We start from the raw sequence: 21,615 nt of genomic DNA, 5'->3' as shown, positions 1-21,615 counted from the left end.
TTTTGATAGGTTTGACAAAATATTTTGTCATGGAAGGTGAAACTTATCTGTAGCAAAATAGTAGTCTTGCGGTTGTATATGAAAATTAACATTTCCCATGATTTCTTAAAATCAAAAGTCAATGCATTTCTGCAATGAATCCAAAAATAAGATAAATCTGTTAAGGTACCAAAAGTTTAAGAATGCTTTAGGTGATCTCGAGAATTTCAGTCTTGATATAATTCATTTACGCAAAAACAAGAGAAATCAAATCCTGCACTATGTGCTATTCTGTCTCCATTTAACTTCCTTTTTAGAGCAACTCGTATAAGATCCTGCACCGAAAACAATATGGAAAGAACCAATCAGAAAATAAGATTTGAATTATACCAAAAAACAGACTTTCTTTAATCTTTCTGAGAATACTAGTTTGTATGTTTAATTTCCCTGCAACAATTTAATATTATTTCAAATTCCTCATATTTATGCTTAATCTCTATAACTCACATTTAGAAAACAATGATGATACTTTTCATACAGAAGCATCTTTAATTTATGCCTTATCTGCGACTGGAATGTAAACACTAGCATTTTACTTGCCCTGCTCTTCGCATAGCCCCTAGCGCAGCGGTGGTTTAGTGGTTAGGTGGTTTCCAACTCCTGCGACCCCTTGAACTGTAGCCCGCCAGGCTTCTCTGTCCAAGGGGTTTTCCAGGCAAGAACACTGGAGTGGGTTGCCATTTCCTTTTCCAAGGGATCTTCCCAACCCAGGGATCAAAACCTGGGTCTCCTGCATTGTAGGTGGATTCTATACTGACTGAGCCACCAGGGAAGATTAGAGCATATTCAAAAAGGCTTAAACTGAGTCAGTTCAGTTCAGTTGCTCAGTCGTGTCTGACTCTTTGCGACCCCATGTACTGCAGCACGCCAGGCCTCCCTGTCCATCACTAACTCCCAGAGCTTGCTCAAACTCATGTCCATCGAGTCGGTGATGCCATCCAATCATCTCATCCTCTGTCGTCCCCTTCTCCTCCTGCCCTCAATCTTTCCCAGCATCAGGGTCTTTTCCAATGAGTCAGCTCTTCTTATCAGGTGGCCAAAGTACTGGAGCTTCAGCTACAGCATCAGTCCTTCCAGTGAATATTCAGGACTGATTTCCTTTAAGATGGACTGGTTGGATCTTCTTGCACTCCAAAGGACTCTCAACAGCCTTCTCCAACACCACAGTTCAAAAGCATCAATTCCTCAGCGTTCAGCTTTCTTTATAGTCCAACTCTCACATCCATACATGACTGCTGGAAAAACCATAGTTTTGACTGGACGGATCTTATTTGGCAAAGTAATGTCTCTGCTTTTTAATATACTATCTAGGTTAGTCATAGCTTTTTTTCCAAGGAGCAAAAATCTTTGAATTTCATGGCTGCAGTCACCATCTGCAGTGATTTTGAAGCCCAATAAAGTCTGTCACTGTTTCCATTGTTTCCCCATCTATTTGCCATGAAGCAATGGGACCGCATGCCATGATCTTGGTTTTTCGAATGTTGAGTTTCAAGCCAGCTTTTTCACTCTCCTCTTTCACTTTCATCAAGAGGCTCTTTAGTTCCGCTTCGCTTTCTGCCCTAAGGCTGGTGTCATCTGCATATCTGAGGTTATTGATATTTCTTCCAGCAACCTTGATTTCAGCTTGTGCTTCATCCAGTCCGGCATTTCACACAATGTACTCTGCATATAAGTTATTAAACAAGCAAGGTGACAATATACAGCCTTGATGTACTCCTTTCCCAATTTGGAACCAGTCCATTGTTCCATGTCTGGTTCTAACTGTTGCTTCTTGACCTCCATACAGATTTCTCAGGAGGCAAGTAAGGTGGTCTGGTATTTCCCATCTCTTTAAGGATTTCCCAGTTTTCTGTGATCCACATAAAGGCTACAGCATAGTCAATGAAGCAGAAGTAGATGTTTTTCTGGAATTCTCTTGCTTTTTCTTTGATCCAACAGATGTTGGCAATTTGATCTCTGGTTCCTCTGAGATCTAAATCCAGCTTGAACATCTGGAAGTTCTTGGTTCACATACTGTTGAAGCCTAGCTTGGAGAATTTTGAGTATTACTTTGCTAGCGTGTGAGATGAGTACAATTATGCGGTAGTTTGAACATTCTTTGGCATTGCCTTTCTTTGAGATTGGAATGAAAACTGACCTTTTCCAGTCCTGTGGCCACTGCTGAGTTTTCCAAATTTGCTGGCATATTGAGTGCAGCACTTTTACAGCATCATCTTTTAGGATTTAAAATAGCTCAACTGGAATTCCATCACCTCCACTAGTTTTGTTCGTAGTGATGCTTCCTAAGGCCCACTTGACTTCACATTCCAGGATGTCTGGCTCTAGGTCAGTGATCACATCATCGTGGTTATCTGGGTCATGAAGATCTTTTTTGTATAGTTCTTCTGTGTATTCCTGCCACCTCTTCTTAATATCCTGTGCTTCTGTTAGGTCCATACCATTTCTATCCTTTATTGAGCCCATCTTTGCATGAAATGTCCCCTTGGGATCTCTAATTTTCTTGAAGAGATCTCTAGTCTTTCCTATTCTGTTGTTTTCCTCTATTTCTTTGCATTGATCACCGAGGAAGGCTTTCTTATCTCTCCTTGCTATTCTTTAGCACTCTGCATGCAGATGGGTGTGTCTTTCCTTTTCTCCTCTGTCTTCTATGCCTCCTCTTTTCTCGGCTGTCTGTGAGGCCTCCTTTGTGCTGTGTCTTGGGGTGGTTTCCATCATTGCCTCCGGTACAACGTCACAAACCTCCATCCACAGTCCTTCAGACACTCTGTCTATCAGATCTAATCCCTTGAATCCATTTGTCACTTCCCCTGTATAATCACAAGGGATTTGATTTAGGTCATACCTGAATGGTCTAGTGATTTTCCCTACTTTATTCCGTTTAAGTCTGAATTTGGCAATAAGGAACTCATGGTCTGAGCCACAGTCAGCTCCTGGTCATTTTTTTTTTTGCTGACTGTATACAGCTTCTCCATCTTCCGCTGCAAAGGATATAATCAAACTCATTTCAGTATTGACCATGTGATGACATCCATATATGGCATAGAGTTGGATTACTGTGATACTGAATGGTTTGCCTTGGAATCGAACAGAGATCATTCTGTCGTTTTTGAGATTGCATCCAAGTACCGCATTTCAGACTCTTGTTGACTATGAGGGCTCCTCCGTTTCTTCTGAGGGACTCCCACCCACAGCAGCAGATGCAATGAACACCGCCCATTTTGTAACAAAACATTTGTGCTAATTTGCACTGTTGCTTCAAACATAAAAAGTCAATTAGGACTAAAATGCTTATCTTCAAGTTTACTTTCCACTAGGAATGGGCAATTGATTAAATAAGGAATTTTGTATGTGAAGAAAGTTAATGTATACGGGCATAATAATGTCAAGCATTTGAGTGTGTACATTTTTCATCCAGAAAGGAAATTACTGGTCTTGTACTGAGAAACTCCATGATATTTAGCTGAAGTTTGACATGGCATACGAGCATTTTCAGTGGTGTTTTTCCTCAAAAATGTAAGTTTTAAAATTTCAGAATTATACTTTTCTTCCTTCAAGTATTACACACCCAACATAAATACTTAAAGAAAACCACCTTAGGTTTTTGGTGCACCAAAGGATTGAAAAAGCCTGGCCAGGACAAGATATTAAAGGAAAGAGAAGTGTCTTGTAAACCAGAAGTCCAAGTGGCACGGGGGGTGGGGAAGAGACGGCCCTGGAGCACCCTTCCTAGGAAGCCAGGGCAGGGCTGTGCTCGCGCTGGTGAGACACGGGCCCCGAGCACTTCCAACCTCAGGATAAGCAGTGAGTTAAGATAACAGGAAGCACAGGAAATCCTAAACCAAGCACCCTCTTAAACACTGGAAAGTCATATGTCACAATATGTCTTTTATTCTGACAAATTATTAGGGCCTCGGAGACGTAGGGTGACAGAAAGTTAAGGCCAGCTTTTGGGAATGGCCACGGCCCAAGGATTCAAGTCTCCATCGTAACCTTTCTCCCTCGTTCACTTTCTTTCCCACTCCCTGACTTCTCAAAGTATCAGAACTGGAAAGATGAAATACAGGCAGGACCGGGACACAGGCTAGAACTAGTGGACTGCAGTGCCATATACCCCACGTTCGTGTGGCTCATCTAAGGCGAGAAAACCCCAAACAGTCCAGTCTGGGTAATTCACAGCTACACGACCACAGGCAATTGAAGAGACATACTGCACCAAACGCAACAGCAAGCATGGTCTGCATCCGCGCATCCTCCAGAGTGCTCAGGAGCCCCTTCTTGCTAAGAAGAGCTCTTCCTGCCAGGGTCCAGAACTTGACGTGCTTTACGCCCACAGAGACAAACTGGGAGTCTGAATCTGGTCGGAATTCAGCCACAAAAATACGCTGGTTGTGACCAGCTCTGCTAGCAATTTTGGCACCTAAGAAAAAAGATACAACAGAATTTTCCAGGTGAGTATAAGAACTAAGTTGATTTTTTTATAGGATTAAGCAGTTATTGAAAACATACAGTTCAAAAAACAAATGCTTATAGAAAGAAAGTGCAGGGAATTCCCCAGCAGTCCAGCAGTTAGGACTCGGCGCGTTCATTGCCAAGGGCCCAGGTTCAGTCTCTGGTGGGGGAGCTAAGATTCCACATGCCTTATGGTGCAGCATCCACCCCCTGCCCCCTACACACACACACACACACACACACACACACACACACACAGAGCTAAGATTCCACAAGCCTCATGGTGCAGCATCCACCCCCTGCCCCCTACACACACACATAGACACACACACACACAGCTAAGATTCCACAAGTCTCATGGTGCAGCATCCACCCCCTGCCCCCTACACACACACACATAGACACAGACACACACACACACACACACACACGGAGCTAAGATTCCACAAGCCTCGTGGTGCAGCATTCACCCCCTGCCCCCTACACACACACACACACACACACACACACACACACACACACACGGCCTGTCCCTTGCACTGCTATCTAGCAATCCTGCGCAGATGATTACTAGTGCCCAGGGTTCTTTTTACACACTTTGCAAGTGATGTAGGATTCAAGGAGAGCTTCATTATAATTTACGGGGCATTTTAGATTGTAGGAACCATTATCTCTTTTCTTTTCTATGCAACTCTATGAATTTCACTTTCTATTTTTTTCACAGTTTGGGTCTTTGTTTTCTCTGCGCCCATCAGGTCACGAATTCACAGGGAATGGGCTCCCGCAGCTCAGGCTCCTTTCCACTGGTTCTCAGGAAGTGCGCTTCTCTGGGGGGACCGGCTGGAGCTTCGACTGAACCCAAGTCCCTTTCTCTCTGGCTTCCTTCTTCTGACCATTTTCCTTCAGGCATTCTGGGCAGCTATCTTGGCTCCCAGTGTGTCTAAATGCTCAATGTGCACGTTAATTCCCCTGGCAGGAATCTTGCCCCTGTCTGTTTACAACAAAGCAGACAGCATGCTGGTTACACTGCAGCCTCCCCCATTCTGCCACGGTGTCATTCGTGGGGCATTCCATTTTGAACAGTATCTGTTCCTTTGATATCTACACTATCACCTTTATCCTGGATTTGCAAGTATGTGGCCAAAGGACCAATGCAGGGCCATGCCTTCTGAGAGCCAGAGAACACGCAGCAGGGGCCACTCCTCTTGCCCTTCGTGCTGGTCACTCTGGCGAATTACTGGAAGATGGCAGTTCTGGCTGAAAGGTGAATTTCACTTTTTATAACAGCTCTGTAACAGCAAAGTTTTGTCTGCAGTGTATTAAAGTAGCATTACCTTATTGCTCTTCCATTCACTTACAACATAATTCATTTCCATTCTTCAGTAAGATCCTTTATAACCAACCAAATAATAACTACAAGACCCTTTTATGCACAATTTCTTACTGAAAGGAGAGAGCAGTGAATCCTTTTTAGTATTAGTAACTCATTAATTTATGCTTTGTTTACAATTTCACTGGGTTTTTAAAGTGGAACCCACCTATAACAGCTTTGTATGTGTACTGAGTAGGGCTGTAATGAATAATGGTTTCAATCAAGAAGTTAATACAAATATGAAATAGAAAATTCGTTTCACCCTATATTTATTTACTTATTTAAATTACAAAGAGAAAAATCCTACCTTCTTGCCATCTCCAAATGGTAACTGTATGCTCTGGGTCTAGCCCCACAGAGAGCAGGAGTTTCCCAGTAGCACTGAAACTCACTGAACACACCCCCTTTGAATGGTAGCATCTTAGGACGGACAAAGTCTGCTTGTTCACGGCATCCCAGATGTGAATAGACGGAGCTGTGGCTAAACAAAGACAGCATCCAAAGCTGTGATACACCTGTTATAGACGTTTCCATTACTAAGGCTGATGCATACTTATGTCTGAAACATGGAAGAAATACATACCAAAGGACTGTATACTTAATAAAAAATAACTCAAAACTAAGACTAAATTTAAAAAAAAGGAAAGGAAAGAGAAAGGAGAGACAGGGAGAAAAATACAGACTACTTCCTCAGGCTATAGTCCAACTGCACTTTTGAGAAAATAGATTTTAGACAAACAAATTAGGCAATCACAACTCTAAACAACTTTTCAAAAAAAAAAAAAAAAAAAAGCGTGTTCTAGACACATGTTAAGTCTTTGTATAATTATGTATATTATGGAGAAATATACAAACATTACACAATAATTAAATACCAAGATATATTTAGTACCTATATGAAGAAGAGACTGAAAGTGAATACAAATTGAGAAAGGCAATAGGTAGGAAATCACATGAATAGATCACAAAGGAAATTTTCAACCAAATAGACATACATCTGGTGAAAGCTAAGTGCATATCACTCTATAAGACAGTATTTTTTTTTTAAAAAACAGGATTTTATGGGAGAAATACTACTGCTTATCCTTTTAAAATTATACTTTTTTTTCTTTGTAGCCATTTTTACTGCTTAAAAAGATTTCCCAGTTCTCTGAATTTTCTAAGTTAAAAAACCATAGTTTTGAACTGTTCTTTTTTCATGAATTGCACCCTATAAAAAGAAACAGATTTATGTTCAGTCTCAGGACACAAGTACTTTTAGTAAAATAATTAATACATGAAAGTGCATTTGCTTCAAATTATAAATCTGCTACAAATATTGCAAAAATAGAGAAACATTACATCTTGACAAGCTGTCTTAAAATCACTTGATGCAGACAGAAATTCTAGTTTCTAAAGAAAACAGTCTGATAAATTTAGACTATATTTTACACCATCTACAATTTACAGTATACAATGACAAATTAAAGCTGACAGTTCTTCAAACAAGGTTACAATATATGAACCCAGGGAGTTAAATTTGAGTATCATTAAGTAAAAATTATTCAAAGATTTATGCAACTGTAAAAAAATAAAACCAACATGGAAACAGACATAAAAATTTACCACGTAATAGAGCATTTATGTGTGAAAAATTGATCACAATAATTTAAGCACTGGACTAAAATTAGTACATTCCTCATTCAATAAAAGTGAAAGGATATGAGGAACTGGTAAACTTAATTCAGTAAGAAATGCTAGGTGATTTATACACGCACACACACACACATATACCGGAGATCATTCTATAATTTTTTGCCAGTGACAAATATTAAACAGGTCTTCTGTAATACAGAAATGCTTTTATATCTATAAAAAGAAACTCTGGGCAATCCATACACTGTATTTGTCTAAATGTGATGATGTAGCTAATGGATTTTTAAGAAAGAACACTCAATATTCTCCAAATTCAATATTTTATAAATTACAAAGCAAGTAACTTTCAGTAAACTGAATTCCCGAAATTTTCAAAGTTTTATTAAAAAAATCAAATGAGATGGTAAGAACTTATACCAAGAATTCACCTCTTAAAACATATAGGTATGACTATGTTATGAGACTGTTACACACTTAGAGTGCTCTAAACGTACATCAGTAGCAATATTTAAGATTTAAATTACTGGACATTCTCAAGGTCTACCTTACAAAAGGTTAAATTCTGTCGTTTGACTTTCTCCTGTAATTTGAAAGTGGTCATGCCTGAAGCTGGAGTAGCTGAGATCCTACTCCTGCTTCTGCCCTTACTGAGGTCGCCAGAGAGGCACGTCTCATGGATTTGGCGTGTGACCAGGGGCATCTCGTCCTTTCCAATCCCTGCCTCTGGGCGGTTCTGTGTTCCTGTGGACTCAGGCTCACAGAAGTGAAGTGCCTTGCCCTGGGTCAGCGCCTAGCTGCCACACTGACTTTCTCCGGAGAATCAACCCTACCAACGATCTGTAACCATTCCTCACTCTCCATCTCCAGGACACAGATGCCACAGGGTCCCTCTCTCTCTTAAGTATCTTTATTAGTTTATTTACGGCTTTGCTGGGTCCTCGTGGCTGCACAGTGCCTCTCTAGCTGCTGAGCACGGGCTTCTCGCTGCGGGGGCCTCTCTAGCTGCGGAGCACGGGCTCTAGGCTGCGCAGAGCTCCAGGCCCTTCAGCAGCGGAGGCACGTGGGCTCAGGAGTTGCGGCTCCTGGGCTCCAGGGCACAGGCTCAGGAGTTGTGGCACCTGGGTTTACTTGCTCCATGGCCTGTGGGATCTTCCCGGACCAGGAGTCGAACCTGTGTCTCCTGCATCAGCAGGCGGATTCTTTACTATGGAGCCACCAGGGGAGCCCATAAGGGTCTCTTAAAATTACAAATAGATTTCATAAGAATCGAAGTTTTAAAGGATTTTTTTTTTCCATCCCCTAGTTTGCCTTGATGCAGCATAGTAAACAGTGCATTTTAAAAACAAGATTTTAATATGGACCATTAAGTGTACCAATGGCTGAGACGGTAAAAAGCATCTGCCTACAATGCAGGAGACCTGGGTTCAATCCCTGGGTCGGGAAGATCCCCTAGAGAAGGAAATGGCAACCCACTCCAGTATTCTTGCCTGGAGAATCCCATGGACAGAGAAGCCTGGTAGGCTACAGTCCATGGGGTTGCAAAGAGTTAGACACGACTGAGCAACTTCACTTCACTTCTTCTATACTGGACAACATCACCACTGATGTTGGACCCAGCATTCCTTCCTTCCTTCTTAATAAAGCTCTGATTTTATTCAGGAATCCATGCCTCCCTCATGCAAATACAAGCAATTCAGGGGAAAGACACTGCATAGTCAACTTAATAGTCTACACCCATTGTGGTAAGACCTCCACACATCCTACAATCCTTCTCGTCCCATCCCCTCACCCCTGACATCAGTGATTCAGTTCAAGTCTTTGCTCACATCTTAAAATGACTCACTCAGGCTAAAAGGCAGTACTAATTTGTTATTATTTTTTAAAATATTCATTTATTTGGCTGCACTGGGTCATAGTTGCGACATGTGGGATCTAGTTCCTTAACCAGGGCTCAATCCTGGGCTGCCTGCATTGGGAGTGAGAGGTCTTAGCCACTGGGCCACCCAGGGAAGACCCAGGGAGCACTGATTTTAGGTCATGGTTTTGAAAGAGGATTTTATTGTCCTTCCCACTTGATGAAAAGGCAAGGAAGCATCTAACCCCACCACTTCCATACAAACACAGCCGCGTGGGTGAGGCCAGTGCTGCGGGCGGCAGAGGGGAAGGGCCGGGAAGCACTGGGGCTCCTGAATCAGCAAAGGCAGGTGGGCACCCTCCCTCTGCACTCCTGGGCAATGATCAATTTCCTTCTTTTCGGTCATGAGAGGGCCCGTGGAAGACCACTAAGTCATGTAATGAACAGCCTATAGGGACAAACAGTGACCTATTCCAGACAGAGCTCTCTCTCCTTGACTTGCCTTAAGGATCAAAAGTGTCAGATTCTTACCTCCTTACACAGTCTTAGGTGGGCTGAAAAAACTCTGCCAGAGACAAAAGATGTTCCCTTAGGGTCTAGTCAAAACACAACTATTGTACTCAGATGGTAATTAGACTATACCCTCTCTAATACACACGTTTATTCTCCCACATTCCAAAGTGAGAATTTTGAAACTTCTCCCACTACCTCAGCACCTCCTCACCCTCAGATGATGAAGTATCAACAAAAGCCATCAGAGAGGATCTTCCTTATTTTCCCACCTCCAAACCTACCAGTTTTCCTGCATTTGAACCTACACTCCCTTCATTCCTAATGACTGCAGATAATTTCTTCCTGCCCAACTCTCTCTCCCAAAGTATTGCGCTATCTCATTTAGCCAGCTGTTCAAGCAAGAAATTAAGTTACTCTCTATTCCTTACTTTCCATCATGCCCCCAATCCACTCTATCAGAAAGACTGCTGGATCTACCGCTAAAATCTGAGCCATCTTTGCCTAGTTCTGTTTTCACTCCTACCACCCTAGTTTAAAATGTCTTTTGCTTGGACTACTGCAAGAGCCTCCCAATTTTCTGGAGGCTCTTTCCTCTCTGTATTCTTAGTAGTGCAGAGAGTGATGTACTCAGAGTATAAATTAGATCACATAAACTCCCTTGCCTACAACTCTCTGGTGATGGACTCTGTACTTAGTAGGAATGCAAACCCCTCTCTATGACCTGCAAAGACCCACGTGACTGACCCAACCTTTTTTAAAGTTCATTTCAGAGGCCTTACTCCAGTCACACTAACCTTCCTGTTTCTTGATTCAGCTTTAGGGCCTCCACAGCAAAAAGTGAACACAAGCAGGACTGAACTCACCATCACTAGAATGGCCTGCTTGCCAGCGTGTAAGAACCTGACTTCTGAAATGTTTCCTGTGTTGATAAGGCCATTCTGTCCATCTGGGGCACCGAGCACCCGCCTTCTCTTGGGAGCATGCTGTTTCAGTCGTTGCGGCTCTATGTCTATGCGATCAGCCCCCAATAACGAATCTTGGTCTCTGAGTCTTCAGGGGGCTGCCCTGGGCAGAAGCTGGTAGACGCAGGTTGTGTGTGACCCCTGGAGCAGTGCTTTCAAAGAGACATAGACCCAGGACCACCATGCCTTGATCCTCTAGGACCTCTGAAGGTGTGGGTGGTCTAGGAGTCTGAAACCAGGCCTGAGTCTGGAGCCCCCAGACCACCCTTTGGCCGTCACTGTTTAGTATCATTTTTGGCCTAGCTAGATCTTACCACTTCTGAAAAAACCACTGCTTTGTTGCTATCACCCTGTTGTTTTTTTTATCATGTTGATCACCATCTTAGATCATGCTATTTTAAAAAATGTACTTATTTATTGCCTGTCTCCCTCTAGAGTAGGACTCAGCAAACTGTTACTGTAAAAGAGACAAAATTGAAGACATTATGCAGGTTCTTATGTAATACAAGAAAACAATTTTCTTTTGTGGAAAACAAATTTCCACAAAATTTTTATTGATGAAATTCACTGAGTGAAAATTTTTATAATATTGATCTACTAATGAGAATTAATTTTTTGAGGGGGAATATTAATTCACTTAAGTGGGGTTCAAAGTCAATGTTCTTTATTTAAAAAACAATTACAAATGTTCATTTGTTAATGATGACCTATAATGATTTTCAATTCTGACAATGTCTCACAGATAGGTACTGTCAAATATGAATATCAATCCAAAAGCAAATGATTTTAACTGAATATGTTAATCACTTGGAAGGCATTCAGAAAACTGTATTAGAGTTCTGGCCTGATGTTTGTCTTTTTAGCATGTATTATATTGCAGAATAATAACTACAAATTGAACATTAGGTGGAAGTTCCTCAACTGTACAGTTAAACAGATTTTTTAAATATGGCAATTTTCTTTACACTTGTATCAAGATCTAAAAACAATGCTGCTGGAACTGAAATTTGAGCCCAGAAAATATACTTGCTGCAAATTTGTGTGGGAAAGGAATCTGGTGTCTTGTCTTAATTTCTGACGGCTGAGACATACGCGTGCAGTGTGGCAGGACCTGTGAGTCAGAGATCAGCTGTCACCAAGTGGCTTCCTGCAGTATAAATTTCACGTATAAGCACTGTAATTTCAACGTGTGTAACTGTGATTGTAGTTTCCTGGTAACTTCAGGTTGAATCATTAAGAAACATTAACAAATCTGCAGCAAAAACTAATTTCCAGAGCCATTCAGTTTTCCATAATAGAGACTGAGGGCAGTTAGTCTCAGAAAAATTTCAGTCCTGGCTCTGAGTGACGGAGATTGCAAAGAACACCAACGACAAAATGTTACTGCTGCTAAACCACTCAACTGCTGTGGCAGGGGAAGTCAGACACTCACCTTCTGTTTCTGACAGAAATTAACAACTGAGGATGGTTAGGGCTATGAGAGCAAATAAAGTTAACTGCTGACTCTCAAAAACAAAATCCTGAGGTTCAATTATACATGATAGACTGAAATATTTTTCACAAAGCAGCTGCTGAGGAATAACACAGTGAATAAACCATAGGCCTCAAGTGCCTTTCAAGTTTATAAGCCTCGTCCATTTTACAAACGATCCTCTTTTCTGCTCTAGCTCCACATATACTTTTACCACCCTCAGTTGTAGTACATCTTAACAGATTCCACTTCAGGTTGTACTGAATTAATGTTTTCTTAAGTTATTTGAAAATATTATCTTTTCAAGTTGTTCCATGGAGACCATTTATAGAGGCAAACTGTCACTTAAAAGTCAGCACTGATTCCTGCAGTAAACAACTGGCAACATCTGTCAACCTATCAAGAACCAAGGGAAACCATTCAGAATCATCTGCCCCCTTTTTCGCCTGTTTTTAGTGACGACTGATGTTCGCAAAGCCCTCAACTGTTTTAGCAATGGTTCTTGGCAAAAGATCTTAAACAAGTTTACTTTCTCTGGACACTCATTCATTGTAGTCAAACATGACTTAATTAAGCCAGCAATAAACAGCTTGTCTTAATTAGCTAACAAATGAGTTATTCAGAACCTTACTTAGGTTTTAGCCACATTTTATTTTTATTTTTTGAATAAACTCTGTTGTGATGAGATACTGTGTTTTTTAAATAATTTTTTAAAATTTTATTTTATTTATTTATTTTTGGCCACACCACACTGCATGCAGGATCCTAGCTCCCTGACCAGGGATTGAACCCAAGCCGCCTGCGGTGGAAGCCTGGAGTCCCAGGCACTGGACCACCAGGGAAGTCTAAAGATACTGTTTTCCTAACTTTTCTTATTTTTGCTTTCCTGTGACCTGGGGATCTTGCACCAAAGTCAGTATGAAAACGTTGGCTGTATTCTTTCAGCACAGCTACAGTATCACTGCATAAAAAGCACAATGTTTTACCATCTCATTTGACAACAAAATCCACACTTCACTGTGCCTTTATAGTTTGACATTCAGTCTATTTTTCCTTTCCCCTCTCTTGTTTTGCCATGATAGATATGCCATGGTTAAAAAACCAAATGGCAGCAAGGTGGATACACCTAGAGAATGTTGTATTCAGTGAGTAAGACAGATAAGACAAATACTGTGCAATATCACTCATATGTAGACTCTAAAAAACGATCCACATGAACACATATGCAAACCAGAAACAGGCTCACGGATACAGAACACGAGCTGGTGGCGACCTAAGGAGAGGGGAGCGGCTGGGGCAGATGAGAGGTGGGAGAGTAAGAGATACGAACTGTTTTGTATAAAATAGGTAAGGATGTATTGTATAGCGCAGGGCAATTATAGCCATTATCTTATAATAACTTTTAGTGGTATATAAGCTATAAAAAATGAATCACAATGTTGTATACCTGAAAGTTATATAATGCTGTATACCAACTATACTTCAACAACAACAAAACGTTGTGGAATATAGCAGTACATGTAGCACTCAAAACCTGTCCAGCTTTAAAACAGAACCGCTGCGATCTGGAGTGTGCCAAGCTGCACGGGACAGCACCGAGTGTTACAACAGTCCCTGCTGCCACCCTGCCCTGCGGGCAGCCCAGCTGCCGTTGCCGGCACGTGACTGAACAGGCAGGCCCGTGCCAGAAACCTTATCTGTGGGCACTGAAACCGGAATTCCATACACTTCTCATGTTTTCTGAAATTTTACTCTTTCTTTGATATTTTCCAACTATTTTAATGACTAAAAACTATACTCAGTCATGGGCTGTACAAAAACAGGCGGTGGGCAGATCTGGCCCACGGGTTCTAAGTCTGCTAACCTCTGCTCTTGGGTGTAGCCCAAGAGAGCAAGGCCATTGTCTGCTGCGAATACATTTGTGGTTTAAATAGTCAAATCACAAAATCATGCTTTATCCTGGAGGAGAAGGAAATGGATACAACTCACTGGGAAATGTTTTTTTTATCAGACTGTTAATACTTACTACATTATATGAACTGAAATTGAGTTGAAAAAGCCTAGCTATTATAATATCTAAAAACAACTGACATGCATTTGTTCATCTAAGAGCTTTGTAACTTCACAAAGTCATGGTTAAATTCAATAATAAAAAGTTATTTTCAAATCTTTAAATGTTCTGTTGATCTAACATATGCAATAATTTTGATGATTATATAAAAATAGTCATTGAAAATTTTTTATTTCTAGGCAATAAAATTTACTGATTCATACTTAAGATCAAATTTTAGCCCCACCATTATTCCTACCAGGTATATGATAATGGCAAGTTAATACCTACTATGGAGAACTCTTGTGACGACTAAATAGGTAATACAAGTAAAGTGCTTACAACAATTCTGAGCATACTAAGAAAGTCAAAATTCAGTTAAAAAAAATTACTGTAGATTGGGCTCAGTATCATGACATTAAAATGATGTATTCTTGACTTTTAAAAAACCCAAAATAGTTCAGCTATCTTATTACTCTGTAAAAATGTAGGCTATCACTGCTTAACAGTATGAGTAAAGTAGAAAGTGATAGGTTTCCTTACCTGACATGTCTGCCAAATCACCTACAATGGAAAAGCAGCAGAGAAACAATGATCCAGCAACAGCATAAACACCATATGCAAAACTTATAAAAACTCAACTACCATAAGATAATTTTAAATAATTTAAATAATTGTGTCATATATAAAATTACATAAAATTGAGTGTACTGTAAGTGAAGCCACTAATTTCAATTATATATGCGTATTAGTATTATATGCATATGACCTTTCAATCTTTAGATCAGTATTTTCTTTAGTGAGTTACATGAAATTATAAAAACATTTTCAATAGTACTGATATGGTTTAAAATTGATATGACTTTATTTTGGTTTACAAATGCCCTGCTAATAGATCCTTCAGGCTTTCATGTAGCTCTACTTGAAGGGAAGAATCAGATCTAAATCACCTGAAAGAAATGATGGTAAAAGTTGGCATGTAACTCAAGGAAAGGAAGGCTCTTAATTCAGGCCACAAACTAACCCTTCTTATTTTTTTAACTAAACATTTTCTGTCTGAGTAAAAGACTGCCAAAAAAGAAAATATGAAATTCATTGTATTTACAGTAGAAATACTTATTAATCAAAATTTTAGAGTCAATAATCTTTAGCAAGAAAGAAAGCAGAAAAATTTAGAAACCTTTTTTAGATAGACGATTGTTCTCTACTTTATTAGAACTTTATGTCCCTGTGTGCTTCAGTTGTGTCCAATTCTGTGTGACCCCATGGACTGTAGCCTGCCAGGCTCCTCTGTCCATGAGATTTTCCAGGCAAGGATACTGGAGTGGGTTGCCATTTCCTTCTCCAGGGGATCTTCCCAACCCAGGGATTGAACCCACGTCTCTTATGTCTCCTGCAGTGGCAGGCGGGTTCTTTACCACTAGTGCCACCTGGGAAGCCTATGAAATTATTGTTTCAAGGACATACTGATAATGTAGATGTATTGTGTCCTGACCTGGAATATGAGAGAAAAGGCAATAATGTACTTGACTTTGCTGAGAAGACCAGTCAGGATATACCACTTTTAGATTTGAACATGCTCTGATGACAACGAAATGATGACAGGACTTGAAACTGTCACGTGAAGAATGGTTTAAAACTGAGGGTTTTGGTTTTGGAAAACAGGCTTATCCTGGAATGTCTGTGGGCCTGGGGCAAATAAAGAGTACAGATAAAGACCTAACCATCACAGGTCTAAATATTCTAGGTGCCCCCAAACGAGGACCGGTGAACTGCAATGAAAGAGAAACAGATTTCTGTTCTATATGAGGAAGCATTTTATAACAGCTTCCTAAGGAGAGGTTAGGAACACTTACATATAATAACATTCCTTCAGGCCCATAATAGATAATTGTTTCTCCTAAATTCATAAAGTCAGAGAAACATTAATTGATACAAGTAAAATGACGCAAAGGAAACATTCTCCAATGGTTTCTTAGGTCAATTTACAAAGGCAATAGAAATAAAGCAAAAATAAACAAATGGGACATAAGGAAATTTAGAAGCTTCTGCATAGCAAAGGAAACTATAAATAAAATGAAAAGACAACCTATAGATTGGAAGAAAATATCGGCAAATAATTTGACCAACAGGGCTTAATTTCCAAAATATACAAACAGCTCATAGAACTGAATGACAAAAAACAACCCAATCAAAAATTGGAAGAAAACCTGAACAGACATTTCTCCAAAGAAGACACACTGTTCAATATCACAAATTATTAGAGAAATGCAAACCAATCACTTGATACAGGTCAGAATGGCTATCATCAGAAAGCCTACAATTTTTTGCGAGGGTGTGGAGAAAAGAGAACCTTTCTACACTTTTAGTATGTATGCATGTGTTGGTCCCTCAGTCATGTCTGACTCTGTGACCCCATGGACTGGAGCCCACCAGCCTCCTCTGTCCATGGGATTCTCCAGGCAAGGATACTGGGGTGGGCTGCCATTTCCTCCTCCAGACGACACTGTTGCTAGGAATGTGAATTGGTGTAGCCACTATGGAAAACCATGCAATTCCTCAAGAAACCAAGAACAGAGCTGCCATATGCTCCAGCAATCCCACTTCTGGGCATATATCCAGAGAAAACTCTACTTTGAAAAGATACATGCATCCTAATGTTCACAGCAGCACTATTTTACAAGAGCCAAGACATGGAAGCAACCTAAATGTCCATCAGCAGGAAAATGGTTAAAGAAGACGTGGTACATACACACACGATGGAATAATACTCAGCCATAAGAAAGAATGCAACAATGCCATCTGCAGCAACACGGGTGGATCTAGAGATTATCATACTAAGTGAAGCAAGTCAAAAAGAGAAAGACAAATCCCATGTGACATCACATACAAGTGCAATCTAAAACAGGACACAAATTAGCTTACTAATAAAACAGAAATAGACTCACAGACACAGGAAACAAATTAATGGTTACCAAAGGGGAAAGGACATGGCGAGGGAGAGACCGAAGCTTGGGGTTAGCGGATACAAACTACCATATATAAAACAGATGAACAACACGGTCCTACCACATACCACAGGGGACTGTATTCACTGTCCTGTGATGACCCGTAACAGAAAAGAGCTGAACGACCTGCTGTACAGCAGAATCTAACACACCACGTACCAACCATACATCAACAGAATGTAAATAACTAATAAATCCAAAGCTCAGAATATTGTGTATGTAACAGGTTAAGAACTGACCTACTTTCTTTTTAAAAGGAGAAAATTTTTACAGAAAGGAAGAAAGGTCTTTGTGGCATAACTCTAGAACTAATAGATAACAGAGAACAAGTTTCTAACTGATCATATTAAAGCATAAATTATCTTCTTCAAGAAGGAAAAAACGCCTGGAAAGTTGCCTTAGCCATTGAGGCTCACTGAAATCCAATAAACCCAATGATTTTGATCATTTTTACAAACTATACAAGGGTCGTGAAGATCTCACTGATCAGGTAGGTCTGTTACGTAGCAGTCACAGTGATCAATTACTGGTAGATTTGTCCTAAAGAGACCTGCCACCTGCTCATCATTTTGCTTGTGGAGTTACAACTTTTGTCAAAGTTTTCTAGAGAGTTGAAAGAAAATAGCAAGACAGGGGATTTCAAAACCAGGTGGCAAATACGATCGCCGCCAAAGGGAAAGGCAGAAGGGCTCCCCGGCAGCTCAGGCTTGGCTTCTCCACTTTCCAGGGCGTCCCCTGCCGAGGCAGAGGCTCTGCCCGCTCACCAGTCACTTCTCAGCTCCTCTTACTTACCACTCCCGCCTCAGACTCTTCCTTACTGCTTTACATGCTATTAAATACAAACTTTCTGCTGCTCAGAAATTTCTGCTAAAGGATTAAATCCAACTATTTCAACCACTATAAAATACAATGCTCTTCATTCTGAACTGTCTGAACCAATACAGATAAAGTGAAAAAAAAGTGCCTGGAAGCAAATAATATGGTAAAACTGGATGTGTGCTTCATGTATAAATGCATTTCAAACAATACACAAAAATGTTTTAGTCTTTTTCCCCTAGGATACTGAATTAATTAAAAGAAGACAATTACTTAATACTATTTCTTTTTAAAATACAGAAACATACCTACTTGGCCAGTTGCCACTATGTTGATAAATTTGGGGTGCTGATTTACAGTGAGGCACAGAATATCATCATTATGTTCCTGATAAAAACTCTGAGTCCCTATAAAAAAAGAATTTGAAAATTAAATTTGAAAACTTAAAACGTGAAATAGTCAAATGCACTTTACTCAGAGTAATAAACTGCTGTGTTTAACTTCCTTGCTTATTTAACATATATTTTTTGAGCACAGTATATATACTTCATCCTAAGGATGTAAACGTGACTGACAAATCCTTAAAGTAGTGAACCCTGAAAGGCATAACCATGTAAAACCAGGTTGGAGACATCAAGTGCCACAAGAGAGTTAAAGATCAAAGCGCTATGGAAATATGCAGTGATCTGTTCTTCTTACGAACAGATGGCACTCCTGAACTGACAACAGATTCTGGAAATGTGAATGTGGTTGGGCCACACGTTTCAGGAAGAGGAATGAATACTTGAAGCAAAGATACAAAGGCAGGGAAGCCGTGGGTATGCATACAGATGGCTCATTTGGCTGAAATACAGGGTAACAAAAAAGAAAAGTGAGAAATATCATTGGACAGGCAAGTTTGAACTAGAATTACAGAGGATTTTGAAAACAAGTCTATTATTAAATTTTATATTTATTCTGTAGTCAGTGGGGAGGTACTGAAAAAATTCTGATCAAAGAAGTAATCTGGTTTATCTCGTGGCAGCGACAGTGGAGAGGCCTGGCAGACCGTGACTGTGCAGGAGGCAAGGAAGGGAGGCTCCTGCAAGCCAAACGGAGAGGCGGGGACGAGGCCAGGCTGGCAGACTGGGCCCCGGCGGAGCCCTGTCGACACTAGGTCCTCCAAAGAGCAAAACGAAACCAAAGAAAAACATTTTAAAATAATGTTTAATATATCTAACATTACTTTTGAACTTCTTCTCAAAGTAAAATGTGCTTCATATTTCCCAGGGCTGAGTTCAGTTAAAGGAACAAACAAATAATTATATGTGCTACTGACTAAATCAATAGATTAGTTAACAGATCAGGACTTCTTGGACTATACACACAGCAATGTACCCACAGAACGGACAGAAGCCACTGGGGCAGGGGCTTGGTCATCTCTCTACCCCGGCTCTCTGCTGCTGCTGCTAAGTCACTTCAGTCCTGTCCGACTCTGTGCGACCCCATAGACGGCAGCCCACCAGGCTCCCCCGTCCCTGGGATTCTCCAGGCAAGAACACTGGAGTGGGTTGCCATTTCCTTCTCCAATGCATGAAAGTGAAAAGTTAAAGTGAATTCACTCAGTTGTGTCCGACTCTTAGCGACCCCATGGACTGCAGCCTACTAGGCTCCTCCATCCATGGGATTTTTCCAGGCAAGAGTACTGGAGTGGGGTGCCATTGCCTTCTCCGATCCCGGCTCTCTACATCCCATCATTAGGAAGCTGAGTAACTAAAAACCAGGAAACTGAAGCAAACTACATGTATAAATATGCAAGTGTGTTTACTCTCCCATCCTTATGTAGTGTGTCTTTTCTTATCTTCTATATTCTCTGTGAAGGATAAGTGAAGCCTCAAAGAGGATTTTCTATTAATAAGAGATATTTTGTAATGACCTAAAGTATTGAATAGAAAATTACCATTGATTTGTATAATCTTGATGAATCTTTTTCTTAAGGAAACTAAAACAGATATTCCATATTAATGATTAATACTGACCAGGAGTAGGGGATTATGACTCACATAATCCATTCTACCTAATTAGAGTGAAGCTACCAGAGGGAAAAAAAGCCAGAAATGTTTGTACTAGATAAACTGTATCTTCAATGCAAACAGTGACAGACTATTTTGTTGGGCTCAAAATCAATGCAGATGGCAACTGCAGCCATGAAATTAAAAGATGCTTCCTCCTTGGAAAAAAAGTTATGACAAACCTAGATAGTGTATTCAAAAGCAGAGACATCACTTTGCTGACAAAGGTCCATCTAGTCAAGGCTATGGTTTATCCAGTAGTCATGTATGGATGTAAGAGTTGGAACATAAAGAAAGCTGAGCGCCGAAGAATTGATGCTTTTGAACTGTGGTGTTGCAGAAGACTCTTGAGAGTCCTTTGGACTGCAAGGAGGTCAAACCAGTCCATCCTAAAGGAGATCAGTCCTGAAAATTGACTGGGAGGACTGATGCTGAGGCTGAAACTCCAATACTTTGGCCACCTGATGCAAAGAGCTGACTCATTTGAAAAGACTCTGATGCTGGGAAAGACTGAAGGCAGGAGTAGAAGGGGACAACAGAGGATGAGATGGTTGGATGGCGTCACTGACTCAATGGACATGAGTTTGAGCAAGCCCCAGGAGATGGTGAAGGACAGGGAAGACTGGCGTGCTGCAGTCCATGGGAGGTCACAAAGAGTCGGACACGACTGAGCAACTGAACAACTTTCTGACTTGATGAAGTTTATAACTTTACGTAATAAAGCAATTCAAAATTAATAAAGAGTATTACTAGTAGGATTATCACATCCTCGGTCATCAAATGATGCTTAGAGAACTTTTTCAACAATACAATCAGTTAAATAGACGTCAAGACATATTTTCCCATCTCTTGGATCTAACAGACATCATCAGTCAAGTCACAGGCAAGCAGCTTTCTTAGTTAACCTTTTTGGCTTTCCAAGCCCTCAGCAGGACCACTGCCACTCCATCGCCAGTCCCTAGCTATCACTCACCCAACATGTTCCTTTCAATCACTAACTGTCAGAGACAACCACGTGCGGGGAAACAGAATAAAGTTACCAATGTTTCTGCTGTGAAACATGCTTTCAGCACAGTCATCCTTCACTTCTAATCGAGACCTATAAGCACTTTGCATTATGAAGTCCTTTTCTGCTGTGCTATACTCTCAAGATTGTAAATTCCTTAAATTATTACTAGGAAGTTCTACAGTATGAAATATTCATATTCCAGATTCATGTATTTTAATTATTTATATTTTTAACAGAGTTTTAAGATGCTAAATTGGAGAAGGCAATGGCAACCCACTCCAGTACTCTTGCCTGGAAAATCCCATGGACGGAGGAGCCTGGTGGGCTGCAGTCCATGGGGTCACTAAGAGTCGGGCATGACAGAGCGACTTCACTTTCCCTTTTC

The 21,615-nt window shown here is 40.6% G+C and overlaps 1 protein-coding gene across 18 annotated transcripts in view; it reads right to left on the bottom strand.

Moving 5' to 3' along the window:
* EML5 (EMAP like 5) overlaps positions 1 to 21,615 on the bottom strand; it is a 165,899-nt gene that overhangs the window by 10,265 nt on the left and 134,019 nt on the right. For 9 of the 18 annotated variants that reach the window (XM_044924644.1, XM_044924646.1, XM_044924647.1 and 6 more), the window contains 4 exons: positions 18,479 to 18,577; positions 14,890 to 14,910; positions 6,168 to 6,341; positions 4,248 to 4,456 (listed from right to left, as the gene is read on the bottom strand). In XM_044924644.1, coding sequence (XP_044780579.1) covers positions 4,248 to 4,456; positions 6,168 to 6,341; positions 14,890 to 14,910; positions 18,479 to 18,577 — 503 coding nt within the window. The other 9 variants (XM_044924643.1, XM_044924645.1, XM_044924653.1 and 6 more) reach the window with 9 other exon arrangements.

This window comes from Bubalus bubalis, chromosome 11, assembly GCF_019923935.1.
Source record: "Bubalus bubalis isolate 160015118507 breed Murrah chromosome 11, NDDB_SH_1, whole genome shotgun sequence".
Taxonomy (NCBI): Eukaryota; Metazoa; Chordata; class Mammalia; order Artiodactyla; family Bovidae; genus Bubalus; species Bubalus bubalis.
This window is presented reverse-complemented; position numbering and strand designations above follow the sequence as displayed.